At 37.4% G+C, this 24,811-nt stretch overlaps 1 protein-coding gene across 4 annotated transcripts in view; it reads right to left on the bottom strand.

The window, feature by feature from the left end:
* DMD (dystrophin) overlaps positions 1 to 24,811 on the bottom strand; it is a 2,197,254-nt gene that overhangs the window by 506,973 nt on the left and 1,665,470 nt on the right. For all 4 annotated transcript variants that reach the window (XM_032883124.1, XM_032883125.1, XM_032883122.1 and 1 more), the window contains exon 54: positions 12,182 to 12,336. In XM_032883124.1, coding sequence (XP_032739015.1) covers positions 12,182 to 12,336 — 155 coding nt within the window. The remainder of the gene's footprint in view (positions 1 to 12,181; positions 12,337 to 24,811) is intronic.

Below are 24,811 nucleotides of genomic sequence, written 5' to 3' on the forward strand. Positions count from 1 at the left end.
CCTCAGGATGGAAGCTGTATTTGGGCAATTTGATGGAGGGTTTGTGTCACTTAAATATTTTTAAAAAGAGGTTGTGATAAAATGGATGTTCAATACCTAACTCAGTTTCACAAGGTAGACCTATAATACTCATGATACAGAAGAAACACAGAACTCCTCAGGAATTGTGTGCATCGCCATCAGTGTAGGCGACATAGGTTATGATCTCCACAGGTGTTTGGGGTAGGGCACTTTGACTTGTTTTTTTTTTTTTTGAAGATTTTATTTATTTATTTGACAGAGAGAGATCACACGTAGGCAGAGAGGCAGGCAGAGAGAGAGAGAGGAGGAAGCAGGCTCCCTGCTGAGCAGAGAGCCCCGATGTGGGGCTCAATCCCAGGACCCTGAGATCATGACCTGAGCCGAAGGCAGAGGCTTAACCCACTGAGCAACCCAGGCGCCCCCACTTTGTCTCGTTTTAAATGCTCTGTGGCTTGAGGACACTGACTGGACATAAAGTGATGTCATGAATGTCATACTAGGGATTTGATGAAGCTAACTGCGAAGGTGAATCTTAGAGGATACTTAGAACACACAAGGGCTGCACTGCATGGACAAGTGATTTACTGGCTAATGGAAATGGTTTTTCTGTCTTTGGGTGAACACTGACACTAGGCAGCATGGCCAGAGCAGAAAGCACTGGCTGGAGGCATGACAATATTGCTTTTGTTCCTGACTATTTAGTGAGTCACCACCTACCTCAAGAAAGTTATTTCCCCTCCCCCGTATTTTTTCCTTGAAAAAGATATAACCTGCACACTACCTTAATAATAAAAATGTAGTAGGGAAATTTTCAAGAAAAAAAAACTATCTGAAAGTACTTTCGACTTTGACTATTAATAAGTTGGGAAGAAGTAAAAAAAAAAAAAAAGGCCAAAAATATATTTCCAGACATAGGATGAAAGGAAATGCTAAAAATGTGAAGGGTCATTCTGTATCTCTTAATTTAAAATGTTCTACCACAAATACATTCCACTTTATATTAGGGAAAATGATTTCTAAATATAGAAGAAGCTTCTAAACACAAAACAATGGTAGATAAAATATCAAAACAGAATGTCAAAGGGGCCCAATCTGAGCTCAGAAATAAGATAAAGAAACCCGTGGGTCAGAAATAGTAGAGAAACTCCAACTGGTGTGTAGGATTGAAGTCATAGGCTGTGCAGCTCTGGGACGGGAAGTCAAAATTGGCCGTCAGTTGAGATTTTGCTGGGCTCGGGAATCTGAAAATGTTCTGGGCAAGATAAAGGACCGAAGGCAGGCTCTTGGCTTCAAGAAGTTAGGGATGGTATCAGGTTTCCCAACCCATAAAAGGAGGCTGCACCCAGGACAGCTGTTGACCTAAGAACTGCTTCCATGACCCCCTTTTAGGGGAAAAACCAAAAAGATGAAATTTCACAGAACTCACCGACATCTATCTGTCTTGCTTAATTTTTAGAAATAAGGAATATGTTTAAATTCATTGTTTATAGAAAAAAAATCCTATTTTAAGCTGAATAAAGCCAAAAGATCCCTAAACTACATGTTAGAATGAGATAAAATTACAAGTGAAATGATAATTATATCCATTTATTAAGTTAACTTAATAAAAATAAACTCTAGCTCATGTATACATTTTATTGAATATTTTTTAAAAAGTTTTTTTTTGAAAGGGAGAGTGATGGAAAGAAAATTCAGAATATGAATATCATTGAAAAGTAATATCATGGACATGGTTGCTAACATCAAGGGTTCAATGAAACCAAGTAAGGGAAACTTTCTCCCATTTGTTTTATTTTGCCAAAATATTAAATTTATGAATGAAGACAAGAAAGGTCCATCTGTGACCTAGAATTGTTTCCTAAAGGAAACAATTCTAAGTTATCTTTAGTTTTGGAGTCTTTTCACGGGTAAACTGTATGCAGGGGCATCACCAAACATCTCTTTGGGTGTGCTGGTAGAGCCTGGTTTAGGACTACATGATCAGGATAGGAAGCAAATGGCTATTTGGCTACATCGCCAGGTAATTTTCCACACCAGTAAATCACCGGTGATATGGTTCCAAATGTCTCCCTTTTTGTGCAATCTCTGCAAGCTAAAAACATTCTAATTACTTTAAAGGAGATGACATAAAATGAAGCAGGCAGTTAAGACCAAGAACATTTTATATCCATATGGATCATGACACTCCCTGGCCCAGTGCCCCAAGGTTTTGCATTACAGGTATTATATTACCCTATTGTAACATAGTGAGAATTCTTGTGCTTCATAATCAGCAGGAAAGATTGGGTCTCAGTAGTATAAAAAGTGGAGGGCCTTATAACTATATACACATCTCTCCCTTGAAGAGCCAAGAGAAACTCCCTCCTATTGCCAGAAGAAGCATATCTAAAAGGTGCATATTTTAATGCACCAAATACTTTAAGTCCTTAAGATGGACTATATAGTATATTTCACATGAGAGGGATTAAAAATAGGTGACTCTAAATTGAGAAGTTTGAGCTGGTATCCTTAGGGTCATTTGTTGCTTTAATATTTATGATGATGCTACAAATATATCACAAGCAGTCCCTGACTTAATAAGAGGTTATATTTTCAACAAATGTCCTGTTAGCATCATGTCATATTCTTTACATAGCTTCAAGGGCAGCAGCAAATCTTCATCCTTTATATTCTGGGGAATAATCCAAAGTCATCTGATGCCCAACATCTGATTATTTCATTCAATTCATGATTACTGAGTACAAGTATTGAGCAAAGACAAGGTATGGCTATACAGTAATACAAAAATGTTCTGATGCTCATATAATAGTCCCCAGGTATTCCAGAAAAAGAATTCTGAAAATGTTTTTGGAAGGGCCAGCATTTGTGGATAGAACATAAGTCTCTTTTATCAAGTTGCCATGCCCATCCTTCTGCTAAATAAACCAACTGCCAAACAAGCAAAAATTTGTGATACTATTTGCTTTTCTTTCCTAAAAAACATGAAGTTTATTTATTGACTTCTTTGTTCGTTTTTATTTTCAGAAAAATTCTGATATGCTGTTGGGAGTATATCACATATGTAAATATCATCCATCAGGTCTTAGGAAGAAAAAGAGCACTGGGAGCAAAGGGAAACCAGAGGATTAATTTTAAGGAAAATCACTCTGAGGCCAGCATGAAGGCCAAATGAGTGTGGAGACCTAATGGCTGGGAGGACAGAGCAAACGTGGTTACAGTCTTTGAGGTAGAATATGGACAAGCTCTAGGATGAGTTGGCAATAGGGATGAAGAAAAGGGGGTAGTTTCTAGAGCAAGTTTTGAAGTAGAAATCACAAAGTCTAGAAGCCAATTTAATAAATGTATCAATAAAGTAGAGAAGAGAGAGGGAGGGAGAGGCAGAAGGAATTCTTAGGTTTCCAGTTTTAGAGATGATTCAGTAATCAAACTACACTGAAAATAAAGTCTAGCATTGTTTTAGGGGCAGACAATGACTTCTCCTTTAGAAGTTTTGGACCCTGTAGGATGGACAGATGGAAACACATGGTAGATGGCTGTAAGTACAGTTCTGGACATTGGGAGAAAGATAGAAGATGGAAATAAAAACTGAGAAATCTTAATGGTAGTTGAAACCAACAGATAAAGGTACTTGAAATGTGTATAGAAAAGAGAAAGGATTAACAATAGAGCACCAACATTTAAGGGATGTAAAGAGCAAAGATAGCCTATATAGATTATTGTTACAACTCCCAAATTCATATCTCAAGTCATGATCACTCTTTGGAATTTAAGATTTTATATCTACCTAACTACTCCATATCTCCACATAGAGGCATGACTGGCACATCAAAAATAACATGTCCCCATCGTCTTCCTAGGATGTGTTGCTTATTTTCCCAAAGATTTATTTATTTTTAACTTGAGAGAGACAGAGAGAGGGAAAGAGAGAGAGAAAGTGGGTGGCAGGGGAGAGGGAGAGAGAGAATCTCAAGCAGATTCTCTGCTGAGCACAGAGCCTGACATACGGCTGGATCTTATGACCCCGAGATCATGACCTGAGCCCAAATCAAGAGTCAGACACTTAACCGACTGAGCCACCCAAGTGCCTTAATGCATTGCTTTCGATGTCTTTTCCATCTCAGTAAAACGAGTGTCCCATCTTCCAGTTGTTCAGGTAAAAACTCTGCAGCCATCTTGGATTCCTCTGTTTCTTTCACACCTAAATCTAATTCATTAGAAAACTTTTTGGGTTCTGTCCTCAAAATAGACTAGAATCCAATCACTTCTTACTATATTCACTTCTCCTATCTTGACCCAGACCACAGTCATCTCTTGAGGAAATTATGACAACAGTCTCCTAAAGGTTTCACTACTTCCCTTTAGTGTAATACAGCACACTAAACAGAGGGGCCAGGTGAGTAAAACCATGCCATTCCACTGCTCAAAACCCTCCAAGGAATCCTATCTCATTCCATGTGAAAGTGAAAGTCCTCTGGGGGACCTAGAAGGCCAGATGTAACCAGATTTCTCTAATCTCTCTGAACTCCATACCTGCCAAGCTCCTGTGACCCTCTCCTGTTACACTGGTCTCTCAAGGGTTCATTCAAAAGGCTAAGAAGATTCCTGCCTCACGGCATTGCCACTTACTAGAATCTCCTGAAATGTTTTTCTTCCACATGGCTGCCATCCTCAGGTCCTTTGTATTTTGTTTTAACGTCAACCTTCCCATGTGACTTTCCTTAACCACCATATTTAAATAACAACAGTTCATTTTCACCACACAAACCTATTCTCAGCTCCTTTCCTTCTTTCTTGCCACATTGTACTTGTCACAATTTAAAATCCCATATATTTAACTTTCTTATTTGTTAATGTCTATTTTGCACCTTCTCCTTCCCCAAATAAAAGCTTCATGAGGGTAGGAATTTTCATTGCTATATACCAAGTACCAAGACTTGGGCCTGCCTAGCACCAAAATATTCTTGAGTAAGTGAATGAATGCTTATGATATTTATGACAGATGACATTTACTGAGCTCTTACTATGTACCACACATGTGCCAAGAACCTCAGTCTTACTGTATGACTAGAAAAACAGGAGAATTGCAGAACAATTTCATTCTGGAAACCAGGCAAGGGAAAGTTTTGAAAAGTCAAGTTGATCGACGGGACCAATGTTAAAATGAAGTCAAGTAGATTAATAAATAAAAATAGGGCAGTTAGTGATTTTAAAAGTCACTGACTATCTTAGTGAGCCCTCATTTTCAGAAAAGCAAGGGGGTGGTACCAGAGAAGCCAGACTGTAGTGGGTCAAAGCATAATCAGGAGGTGAAGAACAGGAAACAGTAATCCCAGATACTGCTTCAAAAACTCTCATAGTTTCAAGCTGATCAAAAAAAATGATGGCAAGGGGAAACAAGCACAACTATATAGAAAAGACACTATCCTAAGAAGGTTCTTGTAGAATGAGGGAGACTGCAACATGATATTTGGCCGAAGGGGAGGAGCAAAGAAAAAGAAAAGAAATTGATGATCCCCGAGGGAAAAAAAAAAAAGCAGAAAAATTTTAAGAAAAAAAATGTGCTGGAGAATCTGAAAGAGATTCATTGTCCAGCTAGAACAGCTCTTTGCTGTACCCATAGTAGGGCTCAATATTTTTTCCCTTTCCTTGTTTCTTTAAAGTGGAAAAGAGAAAGGACCTAGGAATAGAGAAGCAAAAAGTAACTTACGCATGCTTCATGGTTGCCAAAGATGGCGAATACTGGTGACAGTTTTTCAGTGTATCAACTATGAATTGTGATTATTCAAATGTGAAACATATTATTAGGGAGAACAGGAGAACACTGAGGTGTTATTTTGAGGAAGAGCATATTTCCATGCATATACTTGCATATACACATATGTGTATGTATGTATGTGTGTGTATATTATATATATATGTATATATACATACATATATATAGATAGATAGATAGAGAGAGAGAGAGAGAGAGAGATTTTCCTCTCTATTTCTCTCTAAAAATCCTAGAGAGATTTTTTGGGTATCTGGGAGCTTTTTCAAGAAAGTTCCAGCCATGCTGAACTCTCTGACACTAGGACCAGGCCCTCTACTTGATGAGTTCACTCTGGCTGGATGGTAGGTTAATGTAGAAGCCCTCATATAGCTACAGACAGAAAATTCAGGTTAATGCTCATTTCTTGTTTAAAGAGTGATCCTGGAATAGAAAGAAGGAAATGAAATCTCATGACAGTGTCATCATAAAGTCTTCAGCCAGATGGCAGTCCTTGAAATCTAATCCTTAGAGGCTTCTCACAATCATTTGTAATATCACGTCTAATAGTATCTTATTCACCAATTCATATCTATTCGTAGAGGTTGAAAACAAAGAAATGAACTTGGAGAGGCCCTCGTTTCTGGCTTTCTATGTTAACATGGACTCTATTAGGAATCTGATCAGGAAAACAAAATATTCTCCTACATAGGTCACAGTGATGAACTATGTTCTGATCTCAATTGTTAAACTGCAGGATTTAGTTGAGAAATAGCCTTCTCTTTTAATCATTGTGTAGTACATCAATTCCTTTTAGGCACATGTGGCCCTTTGCATTTCTCTATATGAAATGGTAAAGTTCTTGTCAAAGCCAAGATGTAATTTGAGGTTCTTATGACCTATTAATAAACTTAAGCTCAACACTAAAATACAAAACAAAGTTACTTAACTTTTTTAAGGATTTCCTTTATTTATTTGAGAGAGAGAGAGAGTGAGCGAGCATGTCTGTGCAAGCACGGGGAGAAACAGATGGGGAGGGGGAAGGCAGGGGAAAGTATCTCAAGCAGAATGTGGAGTCTAAGGCAGGGCTTGATCCCATGACCATGAGATCATGGCCTGAACCAGAACCAAGAGTCACAGGCTTAACGGACTAAGCCACCCAGGTGCCCCAGTTCACTTTTGTTTTTGATTATGTTTCCAAACTATAGCCTGTCACTATACAATGTCAAAGTAAAATTTGTCAAGTTACAATTTTTACATGTTATTCAACAATTGGCAACTGCACTGAAGAGTTTGACTGAAAGCTGGTTGAAGTTTTATTTTTTTAAAGATTTTATTTATTTATTTGACAGACACAGAGATCACAAGTAGGCAGAGAGGCAGGCAGAGAGAGGGGGAAGCAGGCTCCCCACTGAGCAGAGAGCCCGATGTGGGGCTCGATCCAAGGACCCCGAGATCATGACCTGAGCCAAAGGCAGAGGCTTTAAAACACTGAGCCACCCAGGTACCCCGACTGAGGTTTTAAATAGGCTTGCAAATGTCTCAATATTATGCATGTATTTGTCTATATGACCAAAAGTCTCAGGGCAGATGGTACATTAGTGTCCTGCAGTAAAGCCTGAACTCTGAGAAATAGTGTCACCAGAATTCTTTCAGCAGCATCCCTTCTACCTAAAAAGTCATATTTATATGTACTTTTCAAAGATATGAGTATTTTTTTATCCATAACCCAAATATCAATATTAGTAATTTCTCATGTTAAAATTGTTTGTAAGACTAACAACAAAAGTGAGTGTTTCTATGCCGTGATGGCTGTAGTTTTTGAGACTTGAAATACCAACTCTACGAAGTGGATAAATAGAGAAGATATAAAGTAGAAACAAGGAAATAAAATAATGTGAACCAATACCTTTTTATTTTTAAGAAATTGTTGTAAATGTGCCCTACATTGCTTAGCTGAACATGGACAAAGATGATGTGGAGCAGGACTACCAGGCAAATTTTTTTGTGTTGATGGAAATGCTCTCCTTTGCACCATCCAGTAGGGAAGTCACTAGTTACCTGTGGCTCTTGAGCACTTAAAAGGTGGCTGATGAGATGGGGAAAATGAATTTTTAATTTAATTTTAATTTACATTCAAATTGCCACCTGTGGCTACTGGTTATCCCTATTGGATAGAGTGAATCTAGAGGAAGATGATGATTTTATTTCCCTCATCGGTTTACCTGGACAAGACACTGGATAAAAAGGTCAAGATAAAAGATCATATAAAGAGTTCTCTTTTTCTTTATCTACATAGCACAGGATCTATAAGAACGCAAAATAAGAGAAGCTGAGAAGCTGTAGGCAAGTAGAATACGACTTCATATGTGTGGTTGACATACACAGCATTACACAGAATGTGAACTTGGAGTACAAAGGTTTCATTAGCCAGCGGAGAATCCAGCTCTCCTTGAGACCTTTCACACTGACCAGGACAACCATCAAGCCCAATGGCCACTGTTTTATGAACCTCTGTAAATATACTATATAAACACAATGCACATGAATCTTTGAGCTACATGAATATACTCTCTTTACTCAAAGATCTGATGGGTTATCTTTCCAGGGAACTTAAGGCTGTCCAGCTACAACATGCCAGTTTCCCAGTTTATTCTTTCCATCCCCTTTGAGGCAGACATTCTCTCTTGGCTGACTCAACCCCAATCATTAGCCACTAGAGGTGGTTTTTTGGCACAGTTCTGGTCCTCAATTTCTTGGGAAACCCACTGCTTTCCTGATCCAAGCACCACTCCTTCTCCTTTTTCTTCCTGCTGGAATGCGCATGTTCTGAGGGACATGCCAAAAAGAACGGGGAGACTTCAAGGCTGACAATGCTGAGCCGTTGAGCCAATGTCACCATCTGCCTACCTCTGAACCACTCAATAAATGAGGCAAATACACCTCTATTAGGTAAGCTACTGAACTTGGGTTTTCTGTTATTTGGAATGGAAAGCATTCCTAATGGATACAGTTTTCTTCTGTGTTAAGTTATTGGCGCACCAGAACACTTGTAGTTAGTTATTTTTCATTAGTTCATTTACCTATTTAATAAAAAATGTGTTGGGGGTAGTTATCATGTGCAAAGCTAAGTGCATGGTAATAGGGTAGACAAGCAGCCCATGGGAATACCCTCACAGAGCCAACATTCTCATAAGTACACTAAAGTAATGAGGTAAACTCTACAGATGGGGCCTAAAAGTCAGAAAAGACTTCCTGAAGGAATTGGCATTTATACTGAGACCTAGATAATGAACCGAAGTTAACCAGGCAAAGAGGAAGGAATAATATATAAATATCAGGTCAGGAGGCAGCACATTGCTATGAGGAAATGAAAACAGCTCAATGTTACTTAATTATGTGTGTGGAACCTGGGAGGGGAGACTGAGGGAATGCAGAAAATGAGGCTGTAGTTTTAAGGAAAGGCTCAATCACACATGACCTTGAAATCATTTAAAAGAGTATGGACTGTCTTCAGAAAATAATGGATAAGCCATTGAAGGCTTTAAAAGTCAGAGGAGGGTGAGCTACATAAATATGCCGTATTTAGAAAGATCGGCCTGCCTTTTATGTAGAGAATGGGTAGGAAGTAGGAAGACTAGAAGGAAGGACACCAAGTAGGTCAATGATGTAGTAACTAATGACAGTTGAGGGGGACAGAAAAAGAGAAGTGGTTGGATTTGAAAGTTACTTCAGTGGTAAATAGCTTTGTGATAGCTTAGCTACTGGGGCTGTAAAAGGAAGAATGAAGCATGAGTTTCTATTTGGCAACTGACTGGGTTGTGGTAATGTTCACTAGAGAGGCATTGTGGGAAGAGAAGTAGGCTGCATCTGGAAAAAAAGGTTGGAAGAGGGTAAACATGAGTTCAGCCTTGGGCCCATTCAGTTTGAGATTCCAGAGGGATGTTCAACTGGAAATAAGTCAGTGGGATACGCAAGTCTGAAAATCACAGGATCACTGTCAGTGGCAAATGACATAAAGGGATGGTCATCAGTGTACTCACAGAGTATACATAAGAAAGGCATGGGGAGGAACTTTAGAGGCAAGAGTTAAAATTAGTTTGGCAGACTTCAGCTTCTGTAGGAGCCAGTGGGAAATGGAATTTGGCTGCTAACATCCTATTTAAATTTAGCCATTGGAGAAATAATGGTATACCTTCCTTAGGCAGTGGATTTTTAGGGACTGAGTCAAAAAATATAAACTGGAAGCTCCTCCAAGGGCTTGAAGAAGCCAAGCCCTTAAGGAAGTGATTAAAAGGAGAGAGAGAGCCACTTGCACATCAGAGGAGCATGGGAATGTGGAGCCAGGAGACTTCCAGTAAGAGCGGCATAGGTGAGATAGGCTTCCCCCCCACTGAAGCCCTCAGTTTGTACCAGGAACAAGCTTTCTTTTTGGTCCCCTTTTAGCTTACATTCCCTAAACTCACCAAATTAAGTTCTGATCTTAATTTGCTTTTCCAAAGAGACTTCTCTTTGACAAACAAGCATTTCCTATTGAGATTGAACTACTGAGTCTCTGATACCATTGGCTTACATATGTGTAAGTTTCCTGAGCCTAATCTGCCCTTATTTAATTCAACAGATACCAGATCTGTATTTGAATTGAAAAATTCAAACCTTGCTACTGAGAGGAAACAGTCACTTTAAGAATTTTTTTTTTTTCTGATTATCACTGCATTAGTCAGGCTTGCCCTCTCTCCACCAGGGTCCATGTGATGGAGCCCTGAGGGTAACTCCCAACTTCAGGTTGCAACTTCTTTTCCGTGGTCATCTGAATACCTGCTGTCTGGAATTCAACACTAGAGCTGCTCTCTCCCCTCAGGGCCACCGGTGCAAATCCAGTTTTGCAGGAGTTTTCACTCTTTAATTCCTAACTCAATTTCAAGATTTATTTGCTTTCTCAGTTTCCACATATCAGTAACTCACTACTCCTAAGAGTTTCTGCTCTTAGTTCAAAATCTGTTGGTTTTTCTCCCCCTGATGGAGGCCTTTTCTTCTTAGTCTAGGCCACCTAACTGACATCTTCAGCAATTCATGACATCTTCTGGAATTTATTTACATTTCACTGTGGTTTTCCTCATCACTGTACAGGTACTCTTTTTGCCCCTATTTTTTTTAAAGATTCTATTTATTTATTTGAGAGAGAGAGAGAGAGAGAGAGCACAAGCAGTTGCAGGAGTGACAGAGGGAGAGGGAGAAGCAGACTCCCCTCTGAGCATGGAGCCCGACGCAGGGGCTGGATCCCAGGACTCCAGGGATCATGACCTGAGCTGAACTGCCTCTGTTTTTTGATAGAACTAAAAATAAGTACCCAATAATCCTTAAGTTACCATCGCATGAACAAGGCAACCACATCATGCAAAGAGAGTCATCATTCAACAAGAATTTCCCAGCTCCCCATCACATCACTTGGTTCAGGACCTCAGGATAGGTCAAATAAGAAAGAGGGTCTTTCAAATCATAAGGGACTCTGGACTCCAGGAAACAAACTGAGGGTTACAGAACGGAGGGGAGTGGGGGATGGGGTAACCAGGTGATGGGTATTAAGGAGAGCACCTGTTGTGATGAGCCCTGGGTATTATATGCAAATAATGAATCGTTGAACACTACATCAAAAACTAATGATGTGCTATATGTTGGCTAATCAAGTATAAAAAAAAAAGGGGGTCTCTGTCCATAGGGAGTTTAGACTAATATGAAGGACAAACATTAAATAATTAGTTACATAATTCATGTTTTTACTTAAAATTAGGATAAATGCTATTAAAAGAAAAGCACATGGGGTTAAAGGAGTGCATAATAAGGACACAGAATCTACCTTTAGGACACAGAGTCTCTAAGGGCTGTTAATTTTCATTGATATGGAGGGGGAAATGAAGTTCTGAGTCATGTTACACTGCACAGATTTTCTTATTGAGTATATGGAATGAGTTACAAACAGCAGCACCATGGACAGCTATAATCCCATCATGAAACCCCAAACGACCTCCCTGTCAGATTAAGAATGGGGCAGCACGTGTCACTATGGAATAGAATGATATTTCTTTAGATAGAGTTCTCAAAATGTATTGGTAAATGGCTCTTTTGACTATAAATCAGTACTTTGTGTTTGTCTAAACTCTTAGTTATAGCACCGCCTTTGCAACTGTGGGCAAATCACTTAATTTCACCAGTCTTTGGTCCCTCATCTTTAAAATTCTAGAGGATTTAGGATTTAGGCAAGCCTGCAAATTTAGTTGATATTTGTCACCTTGGATCCTCTGAAGCCCCTCCAAAGCAGGATTAGGGAAATAAATCTGCGTGGTCCACCTAGTGTCACCACCCATCCATCGTGACAACCAACCCTAGTTTCAGAAATAATGTTGGTCATACCTTTTATGAATGCTTGCCCAGGAGGCATTGATGTTCTCTGTTATCATGTGGACTTTTCTGGTATCATCTGCAGAATAATCCCGGAGAAGTTTCAGTGCCAAATCATTTGCAACATCTACATTTATCTGCCACTGGCGGAGGTCTTTGGCCAACTGCTGTGGATGCATATGGGAAAGAAAATGAACGTCAGTTTTCTCTGAAATCTTAAGTTGCAGTTTCTTAAAATTTTTCATAAATAGGTTTTGAATCCCCAGGTCAGAACATGTCTACATGATAACTTTTAACCTACCATGTCATTTAGTCAATCATGGCTGTATAAACTAACCCACTTTTAATGACAAAACTTTTCAAATGCCGCATCTTGAGCAATACTCAGTACTGGGTATTTCAATTTAGTGACAATTAACTTGAAATCTACTGGGCTTAATTATTTTTCTCATGGGACAGAACAAACTATAAAAATAAGCTCCTGTATAGTTGTTGAGTATGAGACATATACTAAAATTTGAACGGAAAAACAAATCTCATTTATTTCTTTCCCTCTTCATTAACTTGTTGAATTGTTTATGTAATTAGTGCCATCTACTGGCATTCAACTACAGCTGCATATAGAAATATCACATCAAAAGAACAGTACTGTTATCCTAGTTATGAATGTTTTTGAAGGACCAGTTTATTCATAATACTTTAATAAATATCCTCCTTTTAAATTAGAATAAAATTTCAAATGTAAGAATCTTGCTAAACCAAATGACCTGTGTTTTCTTGTTTGTCTTTGACAATTGAGTATTATCAAGCTCACTTGATAGTATCACTTGATACACCACATATAAAATAAGTAAACCAATAACAGGTTTATCTGGAAATATAATTAACCATGGCTATAAGTCCATGGAAGAAGATTCTAAGCATTAAGATGATATTAAATAGTTAAGATGGTCATATCAAATCCAACATAGTAGGTTAAACCACTGACAAAGGGACAGAGGAACAGGAATAGGCAATTCAAACAATAGGAAGATTAAAAGATTTCCATTTTAAAAATTAACTTAAAAAACAGAGTATTAAATCAAGATGGTATAATTTGACACCAATTAAATTAATAAAAAAATAAAACCCAAGCTGGAAAGGCTGTGGTAAAACTAGCATGTTCACATACTACTGCTGGGAACAGTATCAAGCAGGACAATCTGGCAATAGGTATCAACTGCCATACAAATGCTTACTCCCACTGACCTACCAATTATACTTTTGGTATTTTCTCCTAATAAAATATTTAAAAGAAGAGAAATACATTATAGGAATAAAGAGCTTCATCAACTAATATAGTACAAAAAATGAGAAAATTTCAGTGTTTAATGAGAAGACATTAAACTAACACAATACATCAACCCAATGGTCTAACGTGCAGTAAATGTGCACCAAAGTCATACATAACAAATGAAACACAATTTCTAGCTATACTGTATTTCTTAAATCTGTAAGTCATGAATTAGAAGGGGAACACAAGAAATTGAAATGAACTGATGTTTCTGAAGAGTAGTCATTTTTGTTGTAATATCTGTTCTTTCATGCTGGTATGCTGTTTATATAATAAAATCAAACAAGAGTTATTTTAGCATAGTTCCAGTATGTTTGGGTGGACTCCTATTCCTTGAAAATGTATAATGTACATATAATCTGGCATTTCCTCATTCACTAGAACATCCTATTCTTGACTCAAAAGAAATAATTGCGTTTATTGCATAAAACAAAGAGCCAAATAATCAAATTAGTACCGAGCATCTAAAGCCATTATCGCTAACTTTTGAAAGGAAAAAGGGAGAAAGTTTTTAAAGATGTAGAGAATAGTTGCTACACTATAAAGCAATTAAAATGTATTCTTGTGGAATGACTGCTTTTCCTTATGTTCTCATTTTATCAAGCCCTGTGGTTCGTATTTTCTACTTTTTGGAACCTCACACTATTCAAAAGCCTTTCTGAGGTGAATCATACCCCCTTGAAGGTTTTTGCTTTCTAGAAATATCCTAAGGTACAAAATGACCATTCCATCCCTTCCACTCCTTACTTAAGCCAAACTACAGTGTTAAAGTAATATGTACTTGTAACTGGGCCTTCTTATCCATAAGATGGTGTTTGCATTTTTAAAGAAGTTTATTATTCATCATCTATTCAATCTCTAATTGGTAGTATAAGAATGCATAAAACAGACCTATGACTTGGTTACCTTTTCCCAAGTTAATTTCTTTTTAGGGAGACTTTTTTTTAATTAAATATGATAAAGCAACATTAGAGCACATACATTTATATATAAAATATAAACTAAAATTTTGATAAATGTAATTAAAATCACTTATTTTACCTAATAATCTTGGGAGCCAACCCTCACTCAGGGGTTGCTATTTAAAAAGTCTATAGGAAAAAGGATAGCCTCTTTGGTTCTAATCTACAGATCATAAAAAAAAATACCCAGAAGTTTAAGTTGAAAACTATGCTTGAATTTTCCAAAATATCGAAGGAAATATCAAGCAAAAGATACTTTATAGTAAACAGGTAAAAGAGTGAGGCTCAATTTCAAACCAGAGCTTTTTGATAAACTTTAATTCTTGAAAGACAAACAAACAAACAAAACCACAACCCAACAAGCAATATATTTCTCTTCAAATTTGTATTTACGTTGATATTAAGATTTTTATACCTATGGAAATGTTGACTGAGCTCTAACCCTCACTGTATATACTGCCCAGGTTTGAGGATGTAGGATTAAGAAGAAGATATCCACTGACCTTGAGCAAAACTGACAGGGCAAAGGCCCCTTTTTCAACTCTAAGGTTCTCAACAACGGCGTTCTTGTCTCCCTTCTTAAAGACATTTCACCTGAACAGACGGTTTCCCTTCCTCCTAAAATAATATGTTGACCAACCTGCGTTTTAACCAAGTGTCTTTCAGACTATACACAATGACTTTGACCAGTTTTGCCTACTACTGTGAAATTTACTACTGGGATAACTCCAAGCCACAGAAGGAGTGTAAATTCAAAAATACAATAGAATTCACACACGCTCTTTTTCATTTCTGAATTCCATTTACAATGGTATACACTATAGGGAATTGTTTGTATGGTGATCACAGTGTGTGAAGAAATTTGAAATACTGTGAACACAAGCCTATAAAAAAAGATGACTTTTGTAGGTGCATATATATGTGGATGTGTGTTTTCCATGAAGAATATAAAATGCTAAATCTCCAAAAGATTGTGTCCCCAACCGGGAAAGAAATATTTTATATTCAAACCTAATATGGTGCTGCTGTTAATACGTGCTTGGTATTTTATACAAAGCATTTTAGGCAGAAAAATGACTGTCAGCTATGGGACAACCTGAATTAATTTCAAGAACTTTGAGTATTAAAAATTTTTCATTTTAATGTTTGTCTTTCCTCATTTTTTATTTGTAAGAATTTTTTTTTAGGAATATGGACTCTGTGTGGAAGAAAACAAGGAAGAAAGAGAGAGAGTAGTTAGAAGTTTCAGCCTGTTGTGTTTGGATCCTAGCTTGATCACTTCCTGGTTATGTGACAAATGGGAAAGTTAATTGTCCTTTTTGTGGTTCTGTTTCCTTCTTCCTCAAATGGGTGTAGTAACAGCATTTACCTCAAAGATTTTCATGAGGGTTCATTAAGAAAATCCAGGGGATACATTCAGAATGGTGACTGGCACATTCAAAGAATTCAATAAATATTAGTTATAATCATTCTGATTATTACTACCCTTTCTATTACTACTACTACTACTATTACTAATTCTACTGCTATTACTACTATTTTGAATGAGCCACACTGTATTCAACACAGGATAAGCCTCTACTGACCTCAAAGCAAGGGACTCACTGTTTTATAGACATTGTCAGTAATGCCGTAGCTTATCTAAAAGACTCCCTTTAATTCAGGAGATAAATGTGAGTCTGTAGACTTATAATTTAAAAATCTCAGTTGAGTGTTGTTGAGGTTTTCTTATATAACGTGTTTTGGGATGGTCACCTACAAATGAAATTACCATTTGTTCCAGATGAACCCGAGTTTAACATTTTTAATAACTGTGACTCAAAGAAGCTTCATGAAAGGCAACACAGAATAATGAAAAGGCATTTTCCCAGGAAGTCTTGTTTGGCCATCGTTTTGCTGTTTGATCTTAAGAAAGTCATTAACCTTAGGAGTCCCAGTTTTGTTGTGTGTAAAATAGAATGGAGCGACTTATTCTGCCTATGCCTCAGGTTTGTCATGAGGCCAAAATCCAAATAAATCTGCTTGGAAAATTATAAAATAGGATCCTAATGTATTTATGGACAAAAAAGTTCTACATATTAGGTTTCTCTGTTTTGTTAGGATACTGTGTCTGCATACATGAACTAAGAAATTCATTTAAAAAATTCTAGCTCTGTGAGCTAACAGTGGAAGGGCTTCTTAGCTTTTAGATCCCTTCTTTGGCAATCTCCTACTCTACTCAATATTGCAGATGAACTAACCCCTCGGGAGAAGAGAATTTCCCAGGATTTCTTGTCAGTTGGCTTCTAGATTGGTTAGGCCAGTGAGAGGTCTTGGTGGGAAATGGAAGAGGAGGAGGAAGGGGAAAACTCAAGTATATTTTCTCTGTCTCTCTCCATGGGCAGAGTCTTCTTCATGTTTCCATTTCTTAAGGGACAGCCCTTCCCTTTGTAGTGTCAGGACCCACTGTGCTGCCCCCACAGTTATTGAGTAAGCACCAGGTGATTCCGGTTTCTGAACTTTGGTAACACTGGTTGGCCCTTTGGCCCTTTGAGGGAGCCAACAGCTTCCTGATATTGCCAACCTCCGGGCTACACTACTGTCTCCTACTGGGTTTCTTAGCTTCCATTGGCCATGGAACAAGTCATCGGTGTTAAATTTCCTCTGAAATATCTAGGGTGGTTTCCAGACTGAACCCTGATGATCCAAACTGGAAGAAATCTCACACCAAAAGGCCCTGGCTACAATGACACAGCTTAACTTAACAAGCACACATTTCATTAAACAGAGATGATATCTTGCATCTTTCTTTTTAGTCTCAAAGGAAGAGATGACTCCTGCGATGGGAAGCAGATCCCTCTGTCTGGGCACTCATGTATTCTGGGATATTTATGTCTTTTCAGTCTCTTGTCTCTCTGCAGGGTCTTTCTCCACAGCTTTCAAACATGGTCCTCCTCCAACCCCCTCATCTCCAAACAACAACAACAAAACCTACACCCTGTCCTTGTCTTTCCTTTCATAGTTAAGCTCCTCAGAAAGCAAATGTTTACTGATTACATTCCTGCCCCTGTACAACTCATCAAAATCAGGCTTGTGCCAACACCACCCCACTAAAACTATTCTGACACATCATTGGTGTAAATTGGATTAGTGGCCCCAATTCTTTACCCCACCCTGTACCCACGTTCTTTGCTATTTAACTTTTAATTTCCTGCTACAGACAGCAGAGGTGAGTTCCTGGCCCTTGTCAGTGATCTTGGCCTTATGACTTGTTTTTCCTAATCATAATGGGGTGTTTATAGAACTGATACACGAGGGGGCTTGAAATGTGCTCCTGCAGTGTGGTTAGCCCTTAATGTGTTTCAGCTACCACCAAGAAATAAACATCCCTGGGGCTACCCTGATCATCCCTGATAAAGGAAGAGTGACCGTGGAGGGGCCATCCCAACCAAGCTGCAGCATGAAGCAGTGGCACCCCACCCAAGCTGTCAACTCATTAAAAAGTACATGTTTACTGTTGTGTGCCACTGACATTCTGAAGTGTTCTGGTATGCAGGATGTTTGCGAAAATAGTTAACCGATGAAGTCACCAGTGGCCAATGTCTGGGGTAAATCTTAGGTTCTCATTTAATTTATTTGCAGCAACTAGTGCTACTGGTTAGTCCCTTCTTGAGGTTCTCTATCCTTTCTTAGCCCTCTCTCTTTGGGTCTCCTCTCTAATCTCTTATGATTTCAGTTGTTCTTTTTCTATCTTTCTCTTAAATGTTGATGTTCTCCAAGGTTCTTTCCTTAACCCAATTTTTTCCATCTGTAGTGTAACTGACCCTTAACTGAAAGAGAAAATAGAGAGCATACCCAAAGAAGGGTTTATTACAATTTTCTCCTTAGCCAAGTCACCTCCACTGTCACTGCCTTAATTTAGGTTCTCATTATTTCTTGGTTGGATTCTCCAACAACCTTTTTATTGGCTCCTTTCTCCACCTCAAACCAGTCCTTCCATTCCCAAAGAGCTGCTCAAGTAATATTTTTGAAATATGAATAGAACCATATCAGTCCTCTGTAAAAACTTTCAGTGGCTCCCTCTTACCTACAAGACAAAATCCAAACTTTCTCCTTAGATTATGAGGCTCTCCAGTATAGGACCCCCACCCACACATCCACTTTCATCTTTTGTTATCCACTATCCTTTTCCTTTTCTCTGACCAAATACCATAATTGCCCATCTGATAATATGAAAACCTCTGAAAGTTTAAGTGACTTGTTGATGACAAAGCTAATCAGTGATAGAGGCGTCATAAAAATGCAAGTTTCTTGACTCCAGTATTCAGGGTTCAATCTAGCTAAAGAAGATACACTTCCATTTAAAGGAATTTAATGTAAATGATTGAGCTTATTATAACTGAACACCAAAGAATGTAAAACAGTCTCCTTCATGATTATAGCATGATTGGAAAATTATTGTGTATAATAAAGTAAGACATTGCCAAACAAAGACAGCAGAAAAAACACAGATTTGGTTTATTAAAAAAATCACTAAACAATTCAGTCCTAAGTATGAATTAATGTTCTATAATTCTCTATTGGGAAAAAGAAACACTCTCTCTTGCTTGTGTGAATTAAAATGACCTATAAAACCTCTTTATGGATTTATAATAGAAATGTTAAAATATCTGTAAGGAAGCTATTTCAAAAGTAAAGCCTCTCACCATTAACTTCACTATTCATCTATTAAACCTCTGACATTACCAAACATCTCTGTTTCAGAAGGTAACACTCTATAACAGGGGATACTATTTAAGAAAATGGCCCTCATTTTCCAGCTTACTGGAAATGATTAATCTTTCCAATAGCTTTGAGGACTACATACCAAAGTTGTTACTTTTTTGTCCTTTCAACAATGACTACAAGCTGAGAGCAGGCTAGTAAATGTGTTATCGGCCAACCCATTAGAGTTCCATTATTTTCTGTCTTACATGGCTTCATGTAATGAATTTTCATAATTAAACTAATGGCATACAATTTATTTTCCTCCCTCTTTACTTTCAGGCCCCATTTCTCTTCCAGCTTCTTTGGAATGAGTTTTATACAAAAAGAAGGGAGGAGAGCCCTCTAAGTACTTCATTACCTTAATTTCATTATGACATTTTAGAAAGCATTCTCTTTATCTGGGCTTTCTCTTTAATTTGCTGACTTTATTAAAAGGCTTAAGTAGTGTTGTAATTAAGAAATCACCCAGCTACCCCAGGCCTCTAAGAGAAGTCTGGTTGAGAGGGTATGGAAATGGTTGGGTGGAAATTACTCCAGAGAGAATGCCAGATGATAGATCTCCAGAAAGTGGCATTTTTCTTGGCTATTTTTCAAACCCCGTGAGCCTACTGTGGTATAATACATTATTGTCCACAAACATTCAGTGCCTTTTCAAGCCATCCACACCCCCATTGAACTGGGGATGGCTATGTAACTGATTATGGCTACTTGTCACTTTCAGGCAGAAGGTTTATGAATTGATAACATTATTCATGTTCCCTGCCTCCTTAATCATGGAAGTATATATCAAGCCCCAGCTGTTATCAGCCTTGGTCCCTGACTGACTAAGCTAAGTAGAACCTTCTTGTGAATCTACAATGGACATGTAACATGAGTAAAATATAAAGTTTGTGTTGAGCTTCTACATTTGAAGGTTGTTAGTGTGGTATAACTTAGACTATCCTGACAGATATAACTAGTCAGGTACAACCCTAACTCCAGAAGGGTCATCTAACATCTCCAAATAATCTGAGGCCAGGGTGAGGGATAGAACAAGCTAGTATAATGATTCATACAGAAGAGGTTCTGTTGCTAATATGTATTTGAGAAACTACGTTTCAAAAGCAGTTTATAAACTTGAAGAGACAAGAAAAAGATCTGTAGTCTTAATGACATGTGGATATGTGCCTTTTGAAAGCAACTTCGAGATATAATTCCCATAACATAAAGTCTACCCATTTTAAGTGTATAATTTAGTGTTTCTTAGTATACTCAAAGCCATCGCCACAATCTAATTTTTTAAAAGATTTATTTATTATTTTAGGGGGATGGGAAGGGGCAGAGGGAGAGAGAATTTCACGCAGACTCCCCGCTGAGCCCAATGTGGGGCTGGATCCACAACCCTGAGATTATGATCTGGACTGAAATCAGGAATTGGACCCTGAGATCATGACCTGAGCCAAAAATCAAGAGTCAGACACTCAACTGACTGAGCCACCCAGGCACCCCCACAATCTAATTCTGGAACATTTTCTTCAAACCCAAAAGAAACCCTGTACCATTAAGAGTCACTTTCCATTGTCTATTTTCTCCGTCCCCTAGTCTTTATTGGATATATCATACAAATGGACTCATACATTATGTGGTCTTCTGTGATTGGCTTCTTTCACCCAGCATAATGTTTTTGAGGTTCATCCATGTTATAGCAGGTACCAGTACTTTAATGATTTTTATTTCCAAATAATATTCCATTGCAATATACCACCTTAAAAAAATCATTCCTTAGTTAATAAACATGTGGGTTTTTTCCACTTTTTGGCTAACACAAATAACTCTGCTACAAACATCTGTATAAAAGTTTTGTGTGGATGTATGTTTTTATTTCTCTTGGATACATACCTGAGTATGGCACTGTTATGTCAGATAGTAGTTTCATGTTTAATATCTACAGGAACGGCTAAACTTTTTTCCAAAGTTGTACCATTTCACATTCCCAAAAGCAAGGTATGAGGTTTCAATTATTCAATTCAATTAAACATTTTTGTCAACATTCCTTATCATCTTTCTTATTTCAACCATCCTAGTGAGTATGAAGTGGCATGTCATGGTTTGCATTTGTATTTTCCTAACGACTAATGATGCTGACTATCTTTTCATGGGCTTATGGTGCATTTGTACATCTTCTTTGAAGAACTGTCTTTTAAAATCGTTTGTTGATTTGTAATGGGGCTATCTTTTAGTTCTTGTTGATTTATAAAGTTCTTTATGTTTTCTGGATACAAGTCCCTTATGTTTTCTGGATACAAGTCCCTTATCAGATATTTGCAAATATTTTCTCCCATTCTGTGGGTTATCTTCATACTTTCTTTATGATATCTCTTGCAGTACAAAAGTTTAATTTTGGTTGCTTTGGGTGTCATAGACAAGAAAACATTGCCTAAGTCATCATACTAATATGTTGTCTTTAAAAGTTTTAGTTCTCAGGGCACCTGGGTGGTTCAGTTGGTTAAGTGTCTGCCTCTTGATTTCGGCTCAGGTCATGATCTCAGGGTCCTGGGATTAAGGCCCCTGTTGGGCTCCATGCACAGCAGCAAGTCTGCATGAGGATTCCTTCCCTCTTCCTCTGCCCCCTCTGTTCTCTCTCTCTCTCTAAAAAAATATATATATATGTATATATATATATATTTATATATATGTATATATATATATATAAAAATAAACTTTTAGTTCTTATAGTTAGCTCTATCATAATCCATTTTTTGAGGTAATATTTGTGTATGGTGCTATATGGGGTCAAACTTCATTATTTTGTATGTGAATATTTAGTTATCCAAGCATAAGGGTTTAAAAAGACTATTGTTTTGCCATTGAATTATCTTAGCAATCTTGTCAAAAATCAATTGACCTTAAAAGCAAGATTTTACATCTGGATTTTCAATTTTATTTCATCAATCTATATTTCTAGCTTCTTGTCAGCACCATATTGTCTTGATTCCAGTAGCTTTGTAGTATGTTTTAAAATTGGGAATTGTGAGTCCTCTTTTCTGTTTTTCAAGGTTGTTTTGGCTATTCCTTGTCCCTTGCATTTCAGTAAATATTTTTAGGATCCACTGGTCTATTTCTGCAGAAAGACCAGCTAGAATTTTGATGAAGATGGCATAAAGTGTATAGATCAATTTGAGGATATTGTTATCTTAACAATATTAAGTCTTTTGATCTGGGGACATGGGACATTTTCCCCATTTATTTAGATCTTTAATTTCATTAAACAGTGCTTTGTAGTTGGTGGTATAAAAGTCTTGCATTTTTTTTTAATTCCTAAGTATTTTTTCAAATATTTTATTTATTTGCTAGAGAGAGAGAGCGAGAGAGAGCAACCATAAGCAGGGGGAGCATCAGGCAGAGGGAGAAGCAGGCTCCCTGTTGAGCAAGGAGCCCAATGTGGGACTCTGATCCCAAGACCCCAGGATCATGACCTGAGCTGAAGGCAGATACTTAACCGACTGAGCCACCAGGTGTCCTGTATTTTATTTTTTGATGCCATTATAAATGGAATAGTTTTCTGAATTTCATTTTTCAGATTATTAATTGCTTATATATAGAAAAGCAACTGATTTATGCATTTTGGTCTTATGATCTGTAAACTTGCTGAATTTATTTATTCTAATACTCTTTCGGTATATTCCTTAGGATTTTCTGTATACAAGATCATGTCACCTGCAAATGGATAGTTTTATTTTTTCCTTTTCAATCTGGATGACTTTCATATATTTTTCTTGCCCAGTTGCTGTGGCCTGAACTCTATTATAGTGGTAAATAGAAGTGGTGAGGGCAACTATCCTTACCTTGTTCCTGATCATAGGTGAAAGCATTCAGTCTTTTACTGTGATGTTAATTGTAGGCTTTGCTCAGATGCCCTTTATCAGGTTAAGGAATTTTCCTTCTGTATTATTTTCCTAGGACTTCCAAGACAAAGTATCACAAACTGGGTGGCTTAAAATGGCAAAATGTATTGTCTCACAGTTCTAGAGTCAAGGTGTCGCAGACTACGCTCCATGTAATACCTATAAAGAAGAATCCTTCCTTGCTTCTTCCTAACTTCTGGGGGTACTTGTCAATCCTCACTGTTTTTTGTCTTACAGTGGCAACACTTTCATCTCTGACTTTGATGTCACCTGGTATTGTCCCTATGGTGAGTGGGTGAGTGTCTTTACATGGCATTCTTCTCTCCGTGTATGCCTCTTTTCCTCCTCTTATAAGGACAACAGTCATATGTGATTAAGAACCCAGCCTGCTCCAACCTCATCTTAACTTGACCACATCTGCAATGACCCTATGTTCAAATAAGGACACAAATAAGGTCCAGGGTTTGGGCCTTCAACACATTTTTAAGGAGACACTATTCAGCCTACAAAACCTTTTATTAGTAATTTGTTGAGTGTGGGTTTTTTTTTCCCCCATGAAAGGGTTTGGATTTTGTCAAATGCTTTTTCTGCAACTATTGAGATGACTGAATGGATTTTGTCATTTATTCTACTACTATGATACATTATAGACAGCCCCAACTTATGATTGTTTGACTTAGGATTTTTTTTTTCACTTTATAATGGTGTAAAAGTGACATATTCGGTGGAAAGCATACTTCAAATTTTGAATTTTGATCTTTTCTAAGACTAATGGTATGCAGTATGATATTCTCTCATAATGCTGGGCAGTGGCAGTAAACTGCAGCTCCCAGTCAGCCATATTATCTTGAGGGATAAGCAACTGATACATTGATAACCATTCTGTACCCATATAACTGCTCTGTTTTTTACTTTCAGTACAGTAGTCAATAAATTACAAGGGATATTCAACATTTTATTATAAAACAGGTTTTGTGTTAGATGATTTTGCCTAGCTGTATACTAATGTAAGTGTTCTGAGCACATTTAAGGTGGGCTAGCTAAGCTATAATGTTTGTTAGGTTAGGTGTATTAAATGTATTTTTGGCTTATGGTACTTTCAACTTTTGGTAAGTTTATTGAGACATAACCCCATCATAAGTCAAGAAAAATCTTTATGTTGATTCAATTTTGTATTTTAAACTAACCTTGTATTCCTGGAATAAACTTCACTTGGTTGTCGTATATAGTCCTTTCAATATGTTGCTATATTAGATTTGATAGCATTATTCTTAAGGCTTTTTGAGTCTATATTCATGAGATATATTGGTTTGTAGTGGTTTTTTTCCTGTCGTATCTTTGGTTGGGAAATATTCCTTTCTCTTCCATGTTTTGGAATAGTCTGTGAAAGGCTGTTATTAATTCATTTTTAAATATTTGGTAAAATTCACCAGTGAAGCCATCTGGGCCTGGGTCATTTCTTGGGAAGAGTTTTAAAATTACTGATTCAATTTCTACACTGGTTATAGGTCTATTCATATTTCTTATTTCTCCCATTCATAATAACCTCGTATAATCCTTTTTATTTCTATAACGATGGTAATGGTGTATCCTTTTTCATTTGTAAGATTAGTAATTTGAGCTTTCTTTCTCTTCTTTCTTAAGTCATTCCAGCAAAGGGTTGTCAATATTGTTGATCTTTCTAATAACTATTTTTCCCCCAATAACTAACTTTTAA

Source organism: Lontra canadensis, unplaced genomic scaffold (assembly GCF_010015895.1).
Source record: "Lontra canadensis isolate GAN:19392208 unplaced genomic scaffold, GSC_riverotter_1.0 scaffold86, whole genome shotgun sequence".
NCBI classification, from domain to species: domain Eukaryota; kingdom Metazoa; phylum Chordata; class Mammalia; order Carnivora; family Mustelidae; genus Lontra; species Lontra canadensis.